This window comes from Theropithecus gelada, chromosome 12 (assembly GCF_003255815.1).
Source record: "Theropithecus gelada isolate Dixy chromosome 12, Tgel_1.0, whole genome shotgun sequence".
Taxonomy (NCBI): domain Eukaryota; kingdom Metazoa; phylum Chordata; class Mammalia; order Primates; family Cercopithecidae; genus Theropithecus; species Theropithecus gelada.
In genome coordinates, this window is record NC_037680.1 from 66267057 (window position 1) to 66288764 (window position 21708).

General features: G+C 38.7%; 1 protein-coding gene and 1 long non-coding RNA gene across 4 annotated transcripts; one reads left to right on the forward strand and one right to left on the reverse strand.

The window, feature by feature from the left end:
- Positions 1-16159, reverse strand: OSGEPL1 (O-sialoglycoprotein endopeptidase like 1). 3 transcript variants are annotated; one of them, XR_003122218.1, is made up of 9 exons: positions 16126-16159; positions 15640-15900; positions 14346-14586; positions 8827-9214; positions 7807-8011; positions 7582-7730; positions 6517-6647; positions 3884-3989; positions 1-685 (listed from the first exon to the last, which is right to left on the reverse strand). XR_003122218.1 is itself a non-coding variant. In XM_025405477.1 (9 exons), exons 2-8 carry the CDS (start codon positions 14564-14566, stop codon positions 3911-3913), a joined length of 1245 nt encoding a protein of 414 aa, XP_025261262.1. In that variant the 5' UTR covers positions 14567-14586; positions 15640-16159; the 3' UTR covers positions 1-512; positions 3884-3910. The 3 variants fall into 3 exon arrangements, 2 of the variants coding, with proteins under 2 accessions (XP_025261262.1, XP_025261263.1); XM_025405477.1 differs by adding an exon at positions 6321-6392 and having other exon boundaries at positions 1-512; positions 15640-16159; XM_025405478.1 differs by lacking the exon at positions 15640-15900 and adding an exon at positions 6321-6392 and having other exon boundaries at positions 16126-16153.
- LOC112636671 lies at positions 15735-18532 on the forward strand. Its single transcript, XR_003122219.1, has 2 exons — positions 15735-15948; positions 17828-18532. It is a non-coding gene; the product is annotated as an uncharacterized LOC112636671 (long non-coding RNA).
- Positions 18533-21708: the final 3176 nt, after the last annotated feature.

The following is a 21708-nucleotide window of genomic DNA, read 5'->3' on the forward strand; positions in this document are numbered from 1 at the left end:
CATCTTTTAAAATTTTTTTTATTTTTAATAATGGTAATATGCAAATAATGTAACTGAATAATCTTTTTGAATGGAAGTTCTTGATCTCAATACTAAACAGACTTTCCCTTAGCATGTCTACGGGAATTTAATATCAGGTCAGAGTTATGGTTTCAAATAATAAGGAGGATTTCTGTAAAAGAAGGCCTGCACTTAAACCTTAAAATTTATCGACTGACATGAGTGGTATAACTAGTGTATATATCAAGAGTTAACATTTTTAAATTGGTGTGCAAGAGGCCTGATTCAAAGTAGCTCACATGGTACCATTTATTATAATACTGTGAGATATTTAGTAATAAATATTACAAATATATAAGTCTTCTAAGACCCAAAATGTATACTTAAGAAATATTTTGGCTAGGCATGGTGGCTCACACCTGTAATCCCAGCACTTCTGGAGGCCAAGGTGGGAGGATCACTTGAACTCAGCAGTTCAGGACCAGTTCGGGCAACATGGCAAGAGCCTGTCTCTACAAAAAATAGAAATAAAGTTGGCTGGGCATGGATATGCACACCTGTAGTCCCAGCTATTCAAGAGGCCAAGGCAGGAGGATTGCTTGAGTTCAGGAAGTCAGGGTTGCAGTGAGTTGTGATCTTGCTACTGCAGATCTCTTGCTACCAGCCGAGGTCTGAGAGTGAGACCCTGTCTCAAAAAAAAAAAAAAAAGGGTCTGAGAGTCAGTGGATGACGCAGAAAAGAAAAATTAAAAAAGAAAATAAAAATTTTTTACAAGGGAAAAAAAGTTTTATTTAAAAATAAAATCCGAAATCATTGCCCATCAAGTACATAAGTATGGCTTTTGTAGCTAACAGTGTTGCTCATTCTTCCTATTTATAGAGTATCTTTGGTTTGCAACTGGAAAAGGTAATAGTCTTTGTGGCTTAGAACCATATGATGTCTTTGCTCAAATAGCAATGTCTGCTTCTCCTATTTTACAGCTGCAGACAAATATGATACAAACATCTGGCTTCACCGTGTACTTTATTTTACTTATTTATTTTTTTGAGATGGAATCTTGCTCTGTCACCCAGGCTGGAGTGCAGTGGCAAGATCTCAGCTCACTCCGCCTCCTGGGTTCAGGCAATTCTGCCTCAGCCTCTTGAGTAGCTGGGATTACAGGTGCCTGCCACCACGCCTGGCTAATTTTTGTATTTTTAGTAGAGATGAGGTTTCACCATGTTGGCCAGGCTGGTCTTGAACTCCTGACATCAGGCGATCTGCCTGCCTTGGCCTCCCAAAGTGCTGGGATTACAGGTGTGAGCCACTGCGCCTGGCTTCACTGTTTACTTTAAAGCTCCCCTTTTCTCCATCCACTTGCTGAATTGCTTTCATACAGTCTGAGGGTCTTGCTGTAATCCATTCTCTACCTGGGCTGCAGTAAGCATTGAAAGTATATATTAATTAGCAGCTATTTTCCCTGATTATGTACTTAGGGCTTTCTATGTGCCAGAGTCCAAAGTCAGTGAGTGAGTGACTGGGTGAATGAATGATTATTTATTTGTTTGTCTGTTTGAGACAGAGTCTTGCTCTATTACCCAGGCTGGAGGGCAACAGTGCAATCATAGCTCACTGTAGCCTATAACTCCTAGGTTCAAAGCAATCATCCCACCTCAGCCTCCTGAGTGGTTAGGGCTACAGGTCCTCGGTCTCTGTTATGCTGAGTGTGGTGGTACAGACCTGTAGCCCTAGCTACTCAGGAGGCTGAGGTCTCTGTTGTGTTGCCCAGGCTGGTCCCAAATTCCTGGCCTCAAGTGATCCTCCTCCCTTGGCCTCCCAAAGCACTAGGATGAGCTATCATGCAAAGCCTGTGTTCTTAACCACTGAAAAATAAGAGACGTCTTTAATCTCCATATTTAATTCTAAATTATCTTAATGGTGCTGAGTCACAACTTTCTGGTGGATTGACTAAAATATAGGAAATGTGGAGGGAAATGGTCTATTTTATACTAAAAAGGGATACATATTCAAGTAATAAATTGTGTTATCCAGCACCATTAAGGATAAGAATTCATAACAATGGAAATATTAAGCTTCTGTAGATATTTTAAAAAGCCTTTAGAGAGCAACTTTTGAGCTCTGAAACTGGTTTCAGGTAGGCTCAAGACTATATTTTAGGACTATTTTCCGGTTATCAGAGTTCCTTTGCATTCAATTCCAGATATTTCCTGAGTATCTTGGCCTAGCCAGACCATCCTACCACTCCTAAAATGTATACTTCTCCTATAAATCCCCCCCATAAAGATTATTTTTATTGGCCAGGCATGGTGGCTCACGCCTGTAATCCCAGCACTTTGGGAGGCCGAGGCGGGTGGATCACGTGGTCAGGAGTTCGAGACCAGCCTGGCCAGCATGGTGAAACTCCATCTCTACTACAAATACAAAAAATGAGCTGGGCATGGTGGTGCTTGCCTGTAGTCCCAGCTACTCGGGAGGCTGAGGCAGGAGAATTGCTTGAACTTGGCAGACGGAGGTTGCAGTGAGCCAAGATCGAGTCATTGCATTCCAGCCTGGACAACAAAGTGAGACTCTGTCTCAAAAAAAAAAAAAGATTATTTTTATTACTCCACGGTTTTTGTTTTTTTTTTAAAGGATGTGTGAGAAGTCAGGCCCTGGAGGCTGAAGTTGGAGGATTACACGAGCCTAGGAGTTCTAGTCCAGCCTGGGCAACATAGCAAGATGCTGCCTAGAAAAATAAAAATAAAAAATTATGTATGAGAAAGGTCTCCAGATATAGAGGGTTATATTCAAAGAATTGTACACTTAGTTACTTTAATCAAGACAGAAAAACAGTGATAATCTTAAGATATTTGCAGTACAAAATTTGGATTAAAAAAAATTATCCAAAAAAACTCCCTCATTTATTTCCATCTGATTATATACAATTTCTCAAATAACTCATGTGAAAGTATATGGACAACTAAAGCGTACAATACATACTTGAGGGATTACTTACATGTCAAAATTGTAAAACCTCAAATTATATGAATTTTTAAAAATGCATAGACATCGTTTACTCCAGAGAGGATACCTAATCATGAACTCTTAAAATTAATAATATATTATGTTAGAGAAACTCAGCTTTTGTCTTGATTTGGAAATGTCTGCTTTGACATGACTTTGATCTAAAATTGCTTTCTCATGCACATGTGTAATCCCAGCACTTTGGGAGGCAGAGGCAGGCGGATTGCCTGAGCTCAGGAGTTCAAGACCACCTTGGGCAACATGGTGAAACCCTATCTCTACTGAAAATACAAAAAATTAGCCAGGCGTGGTGGTGGGCTCCTGTAGTCCCAGCTACTCAGGAGGCTGAGGCAGGAGAATTACTTGAACCCAGAGTAGAGGTTGCATGCAGTAAGCCGAGATCACACCACTGCACTCCAGCCTGGGTGACAGAGGGAGATTATCTCCAAAAAATAATAATGATTAAAAAAAAAACCAAAACTGCTCTCTCATTATAAAGTCAGGTTCTTGTTTCAGTAGGAGTTAAAAAGTAGCTTCTCCTATCCTGATTTGAGGAAGTAGGGGAAAGTCCTAGGCCTGGATGATACAGGGCCAGAATTCAGCAAAATTACTGTGCTTCTTCTAAAGTTTTTCTTTCTACCTGCCAACATCAATACATTCCTTTCTCAAAAGATGTTTTATTTTGGTTTTTAATAATTAAAAAAAAAAAAAACAACTATGTTCCCTTTAAGGCTTTAATACAGTACAGTATCTCAGAAGAGCACGTAAAACATCAAACATAAAAAGAAAATAAGAAAGTCTTGATGAATAATTAATATTATATATCTTCTACAATTTGATACACAAAATAATAAAAACTTAATTTTAACATTAACGCTACCTTTAGGGACTGTTTGAACAGCAGAAATCATATCTCCATTTTTAATTGTGGTACTTTTATGGCAGCTTCTCCAACTTCTTTTGATATGTCTACTCCAAGAGGACATCTACATCATAAGCAGACAAATCATATTATTTATTTGCTTCATGATCCATGACTAGTTCTGCAGACTATTTGCTTAGAATTATGACAATATAAATATCAAATGTTTAATTCTTCATATGTGGTGATGATTCTTAAATACTTACAAATATACCGGGACCTCAAGTCAGGATAATGAAAGCTAGTCTCAATAAGAAGTCTAACTTTTGCCGGGCGCGGTGGCTCAAGCCTGTAATCCCAGCACTTTGGGAGGCCGAGACGGGCGGATCACGAGGTCAGGAGATCGAGACCATCCTGGCTAACACGGTGAAACCCCGTCTCTACTAAAAAATACAAAAAACTAGCCGGGTGAGGTGGCGGGCGCCTGTAGTCCCAGCTACTCGGGAGGCTGAGACAGGAGAATGGCGGGAACCCGGGAGGCAGAGCTTGCAGTGAGCTGAGATCCGGCCACTGCACTCCAGCCTGGGCGGCAGAGCGAGACTCCGTCTCAAAAAAAAAAAAATAAGAAGTCTAACTTTTGAGATGTTCTTGAAAGAAACAGTTTTACTGCTCTCAAATACTGTAAATAAGTTAAAAACATAAAATGAAATATAAAAATAATGAAAAATGTCTTACAATTCTCTACAAAGCTAAAAAGGTAAAAACATTTTTGCCATACAGCTAAAGTCAAACCTGTGTCCATTCACATTTTAGAAATGTCCTAGGTTTCTATAGGTTCTTCTCTGAAGTTTCAAAAGCTGCCTTGCCCCTTTTCTACCATCCTTTGCCATTACTAGCCAAAGAGGTCTTAGTTCCTGCTGTCTTTTTCTGTTCTTCCTCAGTAACTAATTTTTGCTTCAGATTTCTGCTTTTCTACCATGTTGTCCAAGATAAGGCTTTGCTTTGACTGAATCCCAACCTGGAAAAAGCCATCATCTCCAGCCTCAACACTGCCACAAGGTGACACAACTGAATCAGAGGATATACTCTATCTGAGACAAGGTATCAAAGGGATGCCTTCCAGTACTACTAACTCAATTCAGTTCATTCATGATCAGCATACATGTAATTCATGTATAGCACAACTGTCAAGTTACGGAATATAATGCTCACAGTTGTGTGTGTGTGTGTTTCTTTTTTTTTTTTTTTTGAGATGGAGTCTCGCTCTGTCACCCAGGCTGGAGTGCAGTGGCGTGACTTTGGCTTACTGCAACCTCCGCCTTGAGGATTCAAGCAATTCTCCTGCCTCAGCCTCCCGAGTAGCTGCGATTACAGGCGCCTGCCACTACACCTGGCTAATTTTCGTATTTTCAGTAGAGATGGGGTTTCACCATGTTGGCCAGGCTGGTCTTGAACTCCTAACTTCAGGTGATCTGCCCGCCTCAGCCTCCCAAAGTGCTGGGATTACAGGCATGAGCCACTGTGCCTGGCCAGTGCTGACAAGTTAAAACATCAGATGAAACAGTGTTCAAAATATAATTATGTTAGATTATGAAAATAATTGTCTTTTACTATTCCAGAATTAACTTATAACAGAATTTGATAGTAATTTGAAAAACCAGCCAGGCAATGGTGGCTCACACCTCTCATCCCAGCATTTTGGGAGGCTGAGGTGGGTGGATCACTTGAGGCCTGGAGTTTGAGACCAGCCTGGCCAACATGGCAAAACCCAAAAACTAAAAATACAAAAAATTAGCTGGGCACAGCTGTGTGAACCTATAATCACAGCTACTCAGGAGGCTGAGGCATGACAGTCACTTGAATGCGGGAAGCAGAGGTTGCAGTAAGCTGAGAATGCACCACTGCACTCTAGCCTGGGTGACAGAGTGAGACTCTTTAAAAGAAAAAAAAAAAAAAAGTAAAAGAAAAAGCTGTGCTATTCACTGGAACTTTGATTTGGGAGAGGAAATAAGGCTTGCAGGAAACAGCTATCTTTTGGCCAATTCTCAGCTGCCTGTGTGAAAGCATAATCACAACCCACTCTCACACCTGAATGCTTTCTGCATGTTTTCCTTAAATTTCCCAGCACACTTGCTGGTTCTGAGATGTACCTGACATTGCCAAAGTCCAGGCCATGGACACAGTTTACATTCCAGTTCCAAAGGAGGGAATTCATCACCCTTATTCATGACCTGTTTCTAACTCACCTAAACTTGTCAAGATTTTTATAATTTGATACTATAGCAAAAATATTTCTCATATGGTATCAACCTTAACTAGGTTCATAAAAGAAATTTATGTAACTTTCCTTCAAGTACCACCAGAATGTCAATGAAAACCTCATATATAAAGGCAAAATCCAGGCTTTGTCTTAAGTAATGTAACTTGCATAAAGATCATGAATGATATCACATACTTTGGTTCATAGCGGATGCCTTCTATGTCATGTAAAATGCCCAAGCCAGCACGTAGTCTTTCAATACCGTTCCTAAATAAGAATCATTAAAATAAAATCAATAGCTCCAAGATCTGAAGGAAGAAGGTTTAGTATGATAAAACGGCAATTAATATTTACATAGTTATGAGTGAAGCACATATATCCTGTGGCCTACCATGCAATCATAATGCCATTATCAGTGCACAGTCTGGGAGGAGGACACAACAAAGTGCACTGTGTTGCGTTTGTTAAAATTTCCAGAGCTCTGCGGACATAGAAGTTACTTGCAACACCACCAGATGCAACCTGAAGGAATTGAGAAAACCAAAATAACTATCATATATGGATAGGAACCAAGCTGCTAATAATTAAACCTGGGGAAAATATCAGCATTATACAATAATAAACTATCCCATTTTGAGATTGGTAATGGGCAAATGATATATCTATATAATAAAAATTTGGAAAGAAAAAAATTACTAACAATTCTAATAGCATACAAACATTACTAGCATTTTTGTATATTTTCTTCCAACCTTTCATCTAAATATTTATTTAATATAATCACAATCATAGAACACCATTTTAGACTCTGAATTTTTTTATTAAATATTTTGTGCATTTTACTACGTAACTCTGAAAAAATTATTCTTTGATATCCAAGTAAAATTCCATCTATGAATTACCACCATTTAAACATTTTCCCACTTTAGTTTATAATTTTTAAATGAATAAAGTTTAAGCCACAGTTAAACAGGATGTTTGTCTCAAGGCTTTTAAACACAATTAAAGGGATTTCAGCTGGTACAATATAGTGGATTTATCAACATTAGTGTCACGAAAGTTGGTATACCACCTCCCACTGCTAAATTTGACTGGCTTATTAAAAAACAAACAAACAAAGGAATTTCATCAAAGGATGAAGGAAATCCATCTATTTTTCTAAAAATAGTGATAGCAGTTACTGCATTTACTTTCTTTATTGTAAGCCCTCTTTTAAATCCAACAAGAGGAGGCGATCTTAGACTTATGAGCCATAGAAGCTATACAGATGTCCCATGAAGCTGCCAAACTAGTACAAGAAATGGCTGTTAGTCTTTTCTATCCTGCATAATTTCATACTGTCAGGGCTAGCATAGGGCATAACGATCTATTCATCCTAAACACCAGGTCAAGGTCTTGGGAAAAAAGTAACATATTGCAAAGTGTAACTATTACTCTAAAATGAGATAAAACTTACCAGTACTGCATTATTTTGAGGTAACAAGTCTCTCTGCTTACAAAACAGAATAGCCCGATGTGTTCTTTTCACAATATGACATGCCATTGTGTGCTGTACTGTGGCAGCAATGTCTGCAGCTGAAGACAGGACTTGCCCCTCCTCAATACCTGCAGAAATGAGCAGGCATTTTTAGGCACAATCCAGGAACATTTATCTGTTCAACTTTACTAATTAGAAATATACCTTCCTCTTTTTCCTTTTTCATTATTCTTTTATTAGTAACTTGTTGAAGTCCAGTAAAAGAAAAATCACAGTTTTTAGCATGATGCAAGGGAGGTTTGATGTCAAAATGAAATCGATTTCCTTGTTTGGCCAAATGTTCTATGGCTTTCCCACCACTCATGGTGGAGCACTCTGGATGTTTTATTAAAGAAAGTCTTCTTGCCACCTATCAAAAAATTATATTTTTTTAGAGTCATAAAATTAAATACTTTGAAACGAAAAGATGCAAAGGAAATGAATTGAAAATTACTAACAAAACAAAACCCCCCTGAATGAATAAAACATGCTATACTTTGGCAAATATAGACTACAGCTGATATTCAGGTAAGCAGACAACTCTGCTCCTTATGATGATCCGAACAATAAGAGGCCAATCACTGCCCCATCTACGTTTGCTCTTCTATTGGGGTTGGAAAATAGGCTTGAAGTTGACAATGACTGCTTAATGATGAATGTCAATAATAAGAACTTGTCCTATACTTTCTTCCTATTATTTCACTGTGGAAAGCAGTGTTTTTATATATATGGCAGTAGCCTCTGTAGTATTCTAAAACAAAGGGCAGGGGGGAAAAAACCCTACCTGTCTATGGTGTCAGCAATAGTGATTTAATTCTGTGCATTGCATCTTTAATGTCATGTTAATCTATATATGTTCTCTTATTTTACCTTTTTTGCAGTATGTTAGTTTACAAAGCACGTTCTTTCACATATATTATTTGACAAAATACATAACTGTATCTGCAAACTATTTCAGCTTTTATGTACAGATATGAACCTCTTAACATTTTATTAGGAAAGGCTAAGAATTATACAATTGTGTACTACTCTTTGTATTTTTTCTTACCATTGTGAATTTTTTTCAGTTTATTAAGATATCATTCAGAAATATTTAGGTGAATGGTGGTAGCACATCGATTGCTACTTAGTTGAAATGGACAACGTAACAAAAAAGAATGGAGAAATTAATTCTTAAATAATTACCTTGTCAAGCATGTCACCTGGTGCTATGTCCAAAGACTTTCCAAGAAGCAGAAAATCTGAAACTCCTTGAACTAATGCCAACAGACAGTGACCTCCAGAAATCAAAAGAACTAAAAAAGGAAATTCTACTTTATTGGTCAACCTAATAGTAAGTGCATGAGCCTCCATATGATGAATGGGAATGAATGGCTTTTTTAACTGTCCTACCAGCTGTAAGCTAAATGATAAGCCCACTCCCAGGCTTAAAGCAAGTCCTGGTTTTATGGTAGTTGCAATTGCTGAGAGGTCACTTGGTGAGATTCTACTGGCAGAAAGAGCTTCTTGTACTATTCGTTGAATATTGTCTCTGTGAAGCTGTTGAGCTACTGCAGGAACAATCCCACCTGTTCTGAAAGAAAGACAGCTTTTTGTAGTTTTAAGATTGTAAAAATGAGGAAAACTGATAATATATTACAGTTAAAGGCATGTCTTCAAGTTAATCATTACATAGCTAAGTCAAATATTTTCTAATTGTGTGCCTTCTAACATAGCACACTATGGTTAAAACTCAGTAAGCAGTAATTAAGAGGATAATGTTTCTGACTTTTTCAACTTATGCACAACAAAATCCCATGGATTTGTTTGTTGACAAATGAAATCACCAAAATAATCTTGCAAAGCATTCCAGACAAGTTTTGAGCATGGGAAGGACAGGAAAAAATTGTATTTAAGGAAAATTAATTTCCTTGCTGACAGAAGAATTTAAGAGAGATTACTGTGAAAGTATTTGTGTAAAATGATTATATCTTAAACTGGGTGATTGTGGAAATGGAAAGAAAGGGACAGAGAACCTTAAGAACTGTAATAACTAATTGAATTGAATATAAGGGGACGGGGGACTAAGGCATCAAAGTTTGTTCAGCTATTCAGCTGGAATGACTGGGAGAAAATAAATTCTAAAAGACAAACATGAAGACAGTTTTATAAAGAAGATGAGTTTATTTTAAAACACATTCCAACTGAGGTCACAGCAGGACAGCAGATGGCTTGCAATCCTGAAATACAGTTTGGGAATCTGGTGCTCAGAGTTGGTAATTTGGATTTTTGGTCCATGTAGGATGGTGGATAGCCACTCCAGATGTCAAGTGTAAAGAACTAAGAGACAAATTTGCTAGCAACAAATTTGCTACCATGTGATTGATTTACAATATGAGAACTAGAGCAATAAAATAGAGTCTGCAAATTGCCCTGCTAGTTTCAAAAAAAATCATCTTCAAATATTTGATGTTGCAAGACCTACTAGTTCTATGTGTAGAAATGAAAATCCTCAGTAAGTGCATTCAATGAATATTTGCTGAGTAATTAAAATATTGTTTCAGGCAATGAGGGGGATATAAATGAAATGATCTGATTTCAACACATCCACATTGTAATATAATTTTCCTTAATTCTTCAAAGCTACTTTTTCTCTTATATTCCTCATCTTTGTTAGTGGCATCAGATAACCCTTGGGTTTCAAAGTTTATCTTTACTTCCTTTCTCTCCTTCACTCTCCCCATTTAAGTTTATCACCACTCCCACTGCCAAGTCTCAAAAGCCCTCATCTCAGTCTATTTATTCAACAGTCTTCTAATTGTACTTTCCTAACTACGTCCTTTGATCCTTAAAGTCCATCCTATATTGCTGCCAGAGAATACTCTAAAGCACAGTGCTACTCCTGTTATTCCCCTACTCAAAACCTTTAGTTTCGTAGAATTTGGGAGGCATCAAATCTAAATTATCTCCCTGCCACTCATTCCTTCCTTCTCTGTCTTGCCTCCCTTCTTTCCTTTCTATGCCTTTTCTGTGTATTTTATCTTCCAGGGATTACGCTAAACACTAGGGCCAAATAAGAACATGGCTTTATTCTCAAATAATTAATAATAACAATGTATTTTTGTCTTACTATGATTTGTAGACAGTATGGAGTGTGGATTAGGGAACAAAGCTAATAAAGAGGCAGGGAAACCACCGAGGCTTGAAGCTATAGCCAAGAGTCTATGCAAAAGACAATAAAGGATTGAACTCAATCAGTGAGAAAGCAGAGGAAAGTTGCAAAAAATATTTGGGAGATGGATTTACTATGAATGACTGATTTGGATGTGGAATGGTGAGGGAGAAGTCAAGGATGTCCTTCAGGTTTCTGGCTTGGAAAAAGGGACTCCTCCTGTCAAGTAATCCTCTATTACTGCACTTTCCATTCTGTTTCACAATGGTCTGCTTACTGTCTTCTTCACTTTTACTGATAGTAGTAGTAGAACTACTATTGTTACTAATAGCTAGCTTGTATTCAGCCGTTGCTATTCATCAAGAATGCCCCAAAAGCTTTAAAGGAATTCACACTTAATATTCACAACACTAATTTGAATTAGTGGTAATTATTATCATTTAACAGATAAGGAAACTGAGGCACAAAAAATTGTGCACAGTATCAAAGGTAGTAAATGGCTGAACCAGAATATAAGCCTACACTCTAACCCACTTATATGGTGAGCTGTTCAAAGGCAAGGGTCATATGTCTCATTTATATTTGCACCCCCAATGCCCCAAGTATTGCCTGGCAGCTATAGGTATTCAAAAAATGCTGATGCGCCAGGTGAATGGTATCACTGAAGCCTATTTGCCCGGTAGTCTCCTTAAGTGACCTATGGTCTAGCTAAACTGAATGTCCAGTACTTCTCACTTCTTTGCCTTTGCTGACAATGCTCACTTAGTGATATGGTTTGAATCTGTGTCCCTGCCCAAATCTCATGTAGAATGGTAATTCCCAGTGTTGGAGATGGGGCCTGGTGGGAGGCAACTACATCATGGGGGCATATTTTCCCCTTGGTACTGTGTCACCATAGTCAATGAGTTCTCATGAGATCTGGTTGTTTAAAAGTGTGGGCCAGGCGCGGTGGTTCACGCCTGTAATCCCAGGACTTTGGGAGGCCTAGGCGGGTGGATCACTTGAGGTCGGGAGTTCGAGACCAACCTGACCAACACAGAGAAACCCCGTCTCTACTAAAAATACAAAATTAGCCGGTCATGGTGGAGCATGCCTATAATCCCAGCTACCCGGAGGCTGAGCGGGGAGAATCGCTTGAATCCAGGAGGCAGAGGTTGTGGTGAGCCGAGATCACACCATTGCACTCTGGCCTGGGCAACAAGAGTGAAACTCCATCTCAAAAGAAAAAAAAAAAAGTGTGTAGTACCTCACCCCTCTCTTTTGGTCCTGCTCCTGCCATGTAAGATGCCTACTCCCACTTTGCCTTCCCTCATGAGTAAAAGCTCCCTGGGGCCTCTCCAGAAGCAGATGCTGCCATGTTTCCTACACAGCCTGTGGAAACGTGAACCAATTAAACCTCTTTTCTTTATAAATTACCCAGTCTCAGGTATTTCTTTATAGCAATGCAAGAATGAACTAACACAGCCAGTTTATAATATTCTTTCCATCTCTATTCACTGAAGGCCTAACAAAAGGCCACTGAACACCTGTGATGTGTCAAACATTGTGTTGGGCACTAGGTATAGCATAGTGATTAATATAGACATGGCCCCTGTCACCATGGCACTTAGACTCTACTGCGATTATACATACACAAGCAAATGTATAAATTGTGAAAATATTACAAAGAAAACATGCAGGATATGATGATACAGAATAAACAGGATGGGAGTACCTAATTTAGATAAAGTGGTCAGGGTAGTCCTTTCTGTGCCATTAACTTTTACATGTTCAAAAGTTCAGTGCACTCAGGAAAAACTGAAAGGACTGTGAAGGCACGGTAATACTAGTTACTGTCTGCACCACTTGTTTTACCTTATGCTGCCTTGCACTATTAATTCTCCTTGTAGGTCTAGACATCATGTCTCCATAATCGAGTTAAGCTTCCTGAAACCAAGGACTTTGCAGTACTTCACAGTGCCTTACTAATATCCAACACAGTCCCTTTCACATAGTTATTGTTTGAGGCTTAATCTGCCTCTTTACATATATCATTTCTAACGCCACCCTCCCGTAATTCTATAAGGCAGATGTTATTTTATTTACTTATTATTATTTTTTGAGACGGAGTCTCCCTCTGTCACCCAGGCTGAAGTCCAGTGGTGTGATCTCGGCTCACTGCAAGCTCCGCCTCCCGGGTTCATGCCATTCTCCTGCCTCAGCCTCCTGAGTAGCTGGGACTACAGGCGCCTACCACCACGCCCGACTAATTTTTTTTTTGTATTTTTAGTAGAGACGGGGCTTCACCATGTTAGCCAGGATGGTCTCAATCTCCTGACCTCGTGATCGCCCGCCTTGGCCTCCCAAAGTGCTGGGATTACAGGCGTGAGCCACTGCGCCCAGCCAATTTTCCTATTTTACTGATGTGAAAACAGAATCAGAGAGGATATGGAACTTGCCTACAGTTACAGAGCCAATACTAAGTGCTTAATTCAGGATTCAAATACAGGACTGTCATTCCAAAATACCAGGCTTTTTCACTATTCAGATGTTGTCAATTGATAGCTTAAAGGCATACTCATCTGTAGAGTATTTTAATATATTTTAAATTAGCTACTAATTTTAAAAATCTGGAAATACAACATTAAAAGTCTGGATTTCCGGCCAGGCGCAGTGGCTCACGCCTGTAATCCCCACACTTTGGGAGGCTGAGGCAGGTGGATCACGAGGTCAGGAGATCGAGACCATCATGGCCAACATGGTGAAACCCTGTGTCTACTAAAATACAAAAAATTAGCTGGGCGTGGTGATGCGCGCAGGTAGTCCCAGCTACTTGGGAGGCTGAGATGGGAATCGCTTGAACGCGGGAGCCGGAGGTTGCAGTGAGCTGAGATCATGCCACTGCACTCCAGCCTGGTGACAGAGTGAGACTCTGTCTTACACACACACACAAAATGTGGATTTCCATTTTCTCTTGAAAACTATAATAATCTAATAACACAGGTCCTGCATTCCCGCATGACAACTGGCTAGAGCTGAGTGGTGACTTCCTCCAGACATTTTCCACTTTTTATCTTGTCCATTTATTGAGGTAACCTGCCTGGTGGCCCTCCACAAACATCTCAGTTTACAATCCTTGCACCATTCTATGCTTTAATACAACAGTGTATTATTATTTATTTAAGTACTAACACAACTTATATGTATAAATATGAACAGGATTTTTTTTTTTCAATGACTAACACAGTTTTCCTAGGACTTCAGCTGAGACCATGAAACATAGAAGTGGAGAAAAGAAGGAATGCATTACTGAAGGAAAATCATCGATAAATACTGAAGCTGGGAATGAGCTCAGTATCTTTTGGCAACAGGATTAGTTAAGGTTGGGACCTTATTGTGAAGACCCTTAAAAGCCAAGATGAGGTGTTTGAGGTTTTCTAAATAGCAGTTATTAAAAGTGTTTGCAAAAAGGAATAAGACAGCAGCTCCTGAAAACTTTTATATATGACAAATACAAAAGAATGATTTTACTTTTTCCAAAAAAGTGGAAATGACTAAGATAATGTCTACTTACTTTAAATGAACTTCAGTTTGGGAATGTATTGCTTCTCCCAACACATTTCCAGTTTCATCCACCACAGCAGCTGCTGTATCATCACAACTGGTTTCAATTCCCAATACTATTTTGTGAAGAAATTGTGTTCCAGGATGAAAATTAAAACTTCTTAAAAATTCATAAACTTTCCTTTTTGATGGTTTAAAAAAAACTCCTGCTGTCTTATTCAAGATTAGCATACTTACTCTATAGATAATTCCTGAAACACAATTACAGAAACAACTTATTATTTGCATCTGACATTAGCCAGCTTATTTTTCAATATATAGTTTTATAGAATTACAGGACAGTTTGTAAAAACTCACCAAAATTTTGTAAAGGCTATAGCAACATGTGAATATAAATAATATTATGAATGAATATAATATTCTCCAAGGGGGAAAACGGGTCAGATATAAAATTTTTTAGTATTATTATTACTTGCATGCTGTTCCTACCAAAAGACTTATTATTAAGACAGCTAATATACAGTACGATAATATACAGTACGACAGCTAATATACAGTACGATAGAGTCCTCTGAAAAGTGCTATTTATTTTCTGACAGCTAAAATTAAGACAAAATATGGATTTTTCTAACAAGAATCAAACAACAAAGGCAGATGGAACAGATAAAAATACTGTTAATGTATTCTATTTCCTAAAAACACCTTTCAAAATAAAACTGGATCATTTGGTTCAAAAACAAGAGTTAACATACACACACACTTACCAACTGCAACCTAACACCTATTTTATCCTTAATTACAATCTTTGAAATTAAATCTCCACTTTTTGCTATAGGTTTTGTCATAACAAGGATCTTCCCAAATCCTTTTCCCCCAAAATAATAGCAGCCCATCACTAAAGCACACTAGTATTTTCACACTGCGAAGTACCTAATTTCATGCCCCCATATCATCCGTTATAAAACTTTCTGGGTGTTAAAGCAGGTTCTTTCTCCACCACACTAAAGGGACACAGGGCATCCCAGGGATTAGAGATGAGCGACCTATTTGCAGAGGGCAGTTGCGGCAAGTGCAGCCCAGACAGACACAACGTGGAGGAATTAGATTTGCATTAACAAAATCTGGACAGGGAGGATTGTGCGAAGCACTACCCTTTCGGGCCAAGAAAGCTGCAGTGTGAACCCACGTGACTTGGGTAGCGCTGGTCTCCGGTAGGCTCTAAGGCGGCGAAGGGCGCAAACTGGAACCGCTTTTCCAGATGCGCAAAAGCGTCAGTGGGGTGAAGAGTGAGCAATTTCACCCACCTTCCTCTTGGGCGGTAGTAGCCAGCACTTGTCTCCTTTCCCTAGTAAAGACTGTCGACTGGCCTTACTGCTGCAGGAGAAAACCCGAACCTGGCGCCCGGAAGTGATGTCATCGACACCGTGCAGGGTCCCTTCCAGAGCTAGCTGCTGTTTCACTGGAGAGCCGCACGCTTAGTGAAGAAAAGCTTAAAGGCCGTCTTTGCCAGAAACGCTCTCTGTGCGCGCCCGCATTTCCCCCCAGATTTGCAGGTGATGAGAGTTCTGTAAAATTACACAGCCAGTGACTGATCCAGCGGAGACCGAATACAGGTTTGCCTGACAACACATCATCAAGTTCCAAACACTAAGCTACATTAAAAAGTAATTTTTTTTTTTTTTGCCCTTGGCTGGAATTTGGTTGCTACTGTGAGAAAAGGATGGGGTAGATTATTCGTCATTCTATTTTTAAGGGAATTATCACCAAATCTAAAGGTAGGGGTGAGGTACCTGATACTTGTATCGGAGAAATAGGATGGAATCTAGCGGCGCCCCCTAGCAGGAGTCCCAGAGAACGGAAGTGTTTCTGGTCGGACAGTGTAAACCGTTTCTCCCACTTCACTAGGAAGAAAGGGACTGGCTTATTTTTACAATTAAAACAAAACAAAACAAAACAAAACTCGGCAGACTGAGGCAGGAGAACTGCTTGAACTGGGACCCGGGAGGCGGAGGTAGCAGTAAGCCGAGATCGCGCCACTGCACTCTAGCCTGATCTACAGAGGGAGACTCTGTCTCAAAAAAAAAAAAAAAAAAAAATGGCTGTGGTAAATATTCAGTTGCCTTAAAAAACCCTATTTTCATAATGCATTTTATTGTCCTTGCTTACTATGTACACGAAATTCAGCATGGTATGTTTTCAGAGTCTTGCACCTGCTTTTTCTTTTTTTTTTCTTTTATTGGTTTGTGAACTTTGTTTTGAACATTGTTTGAACAGATTTAGTTCAAGAGCCAGTCTTCTCCCACGCTGGTATTTAAGATTTTAGTAAGCAAGGACCTTAGAATCCACTGTTGTACAGGGTTGGCATATATATCTGCACTTTGCACGTTGTGAAGCTCTGGGTATAAAAGATGAGTAAATCCCATAACAACATGTTGGGAAGCCAGAGTACAGTCTAGAGGTAGATACAGATAAATAAGTAAATAATTGCCAGAATATGGTTGAGGTTTTTTAGTTGGAATTTGTGTTTTTCAAAAATTTCATTTATGTATAACAATAACAATAATGATCAAGTGGCACTATGTATCAGGCACCTGTTGTAGATTAATTTCTTTCACAATCCCATGAAGTAGTTTCTGTCCTCATTTTACAGGCAACTGGGCCACAGATTTTGGGTGCTTTGGAGGTCACACAACTAGGAAAAGCAAAGCTAGGATTAGAAGTCAGGCCATCTGGCACTGGAGTCTGTTTTCTTAACTGCTAGAAGAGAAAATAACTCACATTTTCTCTAGGGTGCACTGTTGGCCTAAAAAAGGAAAAAAAGAAAAATTAAAACCTAAAGGTTAAGAAAAATTAGTCATACTGTTAGAGGGGTCAGAGGTTATTTCTGTTATACACTGGAATCCAGTTTGAACATAAAACCTTTCACATCAGGTATTATTTTTCTTACAATTCCAATTATGTTCAGCAGGTATATCCCAATGCTCTTCTGTGCTGTCAAGACAAGCAAGATCCTGTGTGTGCTATCATTGGTAGATTCCTCATCTAGGCACTCTTGGCCAGTGTTGAGTCCAAATGCTGTATTATGTGAAACAGGATAACTCTAGGGCACATTAGTAAGGAATTTTATCTTTCCCTTGACCGAATATATGTGAAGTGGCACTTATACAAGTCCCATGTATTTAGCAAAGGTGTACATTTTGTATGTTCTTATTGTAACATAGGAGAGGGTTATTGGGGGGAAAGGCATGTATGCTGAGTCCTGTCTGTACTTTTATGCACATACAGCTAGAATGCCACTCATGGGCATTCTCAACAAATATGGCCTATGTAAGCTTAACATAAATCAAGAGTTCCAGCTGTATCTAGATATGCTTATTTTGTCTCAGATACTGCGTGTCTAACTTTCCATTTGTAGCCTTCAGAGGAAAATTGTATTATTAATACATATTATATATTAATACACAGAAGAATCTTCTTTTTCTTTTTTTTTAGATGGAGTCTCACTCTGTCACTAGGCTGGAGTGCAGTGGTGTCATCTCAGCTCACTGCAACCTCCACCTCTTGGGTTCAAGCGATTCTCCTGCCTCAGCCTTCCGAGTAGCTGGGACTACAGGTGCCCGCCACCATGCCCAGCTAATTTTTGTATTTTTAGTAGGGATGACATTTCACTATGTTGGCTAGGCTGGTTTCGAACTCCTGACCTTGTGATGCAGCTGCCTCGGCTTCCCAAAGTGCTGGAATTACAGGCGTGAGCCACTGCGCCTGGCCCAAATCTTAATTTTCAATATTTATTTCCTAATTATGTTCTACTAGGTTAGGTTTTATTTTCATTTATTACGGATTTATTGGGTTATTTCCTTTGTGCTAGGAACTTTATTAGTTATTAAGGATACAGATAAGGTCCATTGTCTGTTCTCAAGGATCTGAGTCTATAGGCAGAAGACAAAATGCAATACAGAATTATGGAAAAGTGAATGGAAAGTGCATTCAGAGAGGGGTATTACTTGGGGAAAGCCACGTTTGCTTGCCACAGATGTATGCACAGCCTGGCAGGCCCATAGTATGATTACTTAAGTTTCAATATCTGATTATTTTATAGGCTTGAAATTGGTTTATCAGGTCTGGAAGTGACTGGACTTGGGAGTACTGAGTTACCCACCACAAATTGCTAATAAAATGGTGTGTAAAAGCCATTAATACTAATGTATTCGTTTATGAGAAATGCAATTATGGAGGAGCTAGGATAGTTGAGTTTGCCGGTCATTATCTTCCTTCTATTGACCAAATTACAATGAAGGCTAAATCCACATTATAATCAGAAGATTGCTTGGTAAATATGGAATGGAAACAATAGACATGAGTTTGGTGCTTTTAATGGCTAATATTTCAAGCCTGATGCAGCCCTTTCCACTTGAGTCACATATGTGTCTTACATTCTTTGAGTTGGCTAGTGCTAAAAATACATTGCCATTTTCCTTTCTCCTGTTTTTTTTTTTTTTTTTTTTGAGACGAAGTCTCGCTCTGTTGCCAGGCTGGATTGCACTAGCGTGATCTCGGCTCACTGCAACCTCTGCCTCCCGGGTTCAAGCGATTCTCCTACCTCAGCCTCCCGAGTAGCTGAGACTACAGGCGCGCGCCACCACGCCCAGCTTTTTGTATTTTTAGTAGAGACGGGGTTTCATCATGTTGGCCAGGATGGTCTCCATCTCTTGACCTCGTGATCCACCCGCCTCGGCCTCCCAAAGTGCCGGGATTACAGGCATGAGCCACCGCGCTGCGCCAGCCCATCCTTTCTCCTCTTAAATTTTCTTTGCTGACCAGTATCTCTTGATGTGGAACATTCTTTCATCAGTGGTAATACTGTCAATCAGGTCTTTGGAAGATATTTTGGGTTTTGTTTGCTGAGCCATTATGCTTATTTTACAAATTAACTTTTGTGAACTTTATTGCGGTAGGATTTACATAACAAAATTTACCATTTTAACCATTTTTAAGTTCAAAGGAACTAAGTGCATTCACATTGCTATGCAACCATGACTACCATCTAGCTCCAGAACCTTTTCTTCTTCCCAAACTGAAATTCTGTACCCATTAAACAGTAAGCTCCCAGCTGGGCACAGTAGCTCGCTCCTGTAACCCCAGCACTTTGGGAGGCTGAGGTGAGCGGATTACCTGGGGTCAGGAGTTCGAGACCAGCCTGGCTAACATGATGGCCGTCTCTACTAAAAATACAAAAATTAGCTGGGTGTGGTGATGAATGCCTGTAATCCCAGATAAGTGGGAGGCTGAGGCATGAGATTCACTTGAACCCGGGAAGCAGAGGTTGCAGTGAGCCGGGATTGTGCCACTGCACTCCAGCCTGGGCAACAGAGGGAGACTCCATCTCAAAAAACAAAACAAAACAAAACAAAAAAACCCAGAAACCAATAAGCTCCCATTCCTTCTGCCTTCCAACCCTTAGCAACCACCATTCCACTTTGTCTTTGAATTTGATTACTCTAGGAATTCATAAAAGTGAGATAACACAGTATGTGTCATTTTGTGACTTATTTCACGTCATAATGTCTTCAAGATTCATCCAGGATGTAATATGTATCAGAATTTTCCTCCTTTTTAAGGCTGGATAATATTCCATTGTGTGTATGTCACATTTCTTTTAACCATTCATCCCTTGATGGACACTTGGATTGCTTCCATCTTCTGGCTATTGTGAATAATGCTGCTGTGAACAAAAATGGACAAGTATCTGTCCAAGTTCCTGCTTTCACTTCTGGTATATACCCAGAAGTGGAACTGCTGGATATAATTTTAATTTTTGAGGAATCTCCATACTAGATGATCTTATTTCCTTATTTTTTAAGTGTGTGGGTCTACGTGTGGTTTTGGCAGGGAAGGGAGAGGGTGAGTCTCTGTCGTTCCCACATACTCCCCATGACTGTTAAGTAATGTGTTAGAAGCATATGGTTTGATGAGAATTCTAGGAGAGACAAATGTTTCAAAGAATCTCTGTATTTTTACCAGCAATAACTAATAAATCATCTGGCTTCTCTGTTCCCACTATAAAATTATAAAATGAGGAAAATACTACGTTTTATCATCTTGGTAAAGTGGTCAACATAAATGCAGAATATTTGAAAACTCGGGGGTTTTCAAAATAAGATTGTCAATAAAAATTTATAATTGCATAATTGGAAAGTCAGAAAATTTAAACACTGTAAAATTCCTTTCATACTTTATATCTTAAATCTATTTATTTTACAATGTTAATGAAGTAGCTTATTTCTTTACTAAAATCCTTGTATTTAAGATTATTTTATCAACACATACTTATGCAGTACGAGTGAACGGACACAGTGATAAACTGCTTTATCTGCTAAACTTAACATTAGTTAGAACTTGAGAGCTACACATGTCATTCTATAACCATTGTTTATCAAGGGCTTGAATATGTGTCAAGAAATGAAATAAATTACAATACTACACTGAAAACTCAAATTTTTTTTTTTACTGTTTTTCTAATTATGAAATGTTTCAGATTTTGAAAAAAGGAAATACTATAAACAACTTCTGTGAGGCCAACATTCAACTTGAGATAAAATCATCCAATACAGTTGAAGCCCTGTGTCCTATATACTTGGTACATTCAGGATTCTGACTTTGATGTTTATAATTCTCTTGCGTTCATTTGTAGCTATATGAAAAATTTTAAACCCAACATAACAAACTACTTGCTAAATCACTGGATCATTTTTACCTGGAACTGAGATTAGGGAGTAAAATGTGATACATCTCATTATTTTCTTTCTGACATAATAGAGAGTTTATCTCTGCTATTCTACTTACCTTCCCCTCCCCTGCCTTGCACTACTCCAAACCTCCTTTTAGTATTTTACCTAGACATGTCTTTTTAGTACTGAACTTGTTCACATTTCTCACATCGACATGTAGTATCTATGTTACTGTTTTGGGAATTACTCTTTTCTTTCTATCCTGTTAGAAAGACTATTAAATTGCACTGGTTGACACTGGGTTGCTCCATTTGTGTTCTTCATGACTAGCATAAGGCTATTTTTGGGTGATACTTACTGATGACATATATAATATAGAAGACACAGGAGAAATATACTGCATGAAAATCAAGATTCAGCTTTAGCTAGAGAAGATGAATCAATAAACTAAAATCTAACAAGATGGAGTTCTATAGGAAAAATGTCTTAAGAGTTTGGTTTAATAAATCAATTTAATATGTGAAGGGTAATCATAATTTAACAGCACTATATATTGAAGATTTAAGATTTTAGTGACATAGTGAATCAGTGATATGTAGTTGTCAAAATAAAAAACTAAAGTGGTATTAAGCAGTGTTAAAAAAA

Coding starts and splice junctions, on each gene's coding strand:
- OSGEPL1 (XM_025405477.1), bottom strand. CDS start 14,566: ATGCTAATCTTGAATAAGACAGCAGGAGTTTTTTTTAAACCATCAAAA. Junction 6,648..7,581: donor CTCAAAATAATGCAGTACTG/GTAAGTTTTATC, acceptor CAATTCCTTCAG/GTTGCATCTGGTGGTGTTGC. Junction 3,990..6,320: donor GGCATCCGCTATGAACCAAA/GTATGTGATATC, acceptor CTTATGATGTAG/ATGTCCTCTTGGAGTAGACA.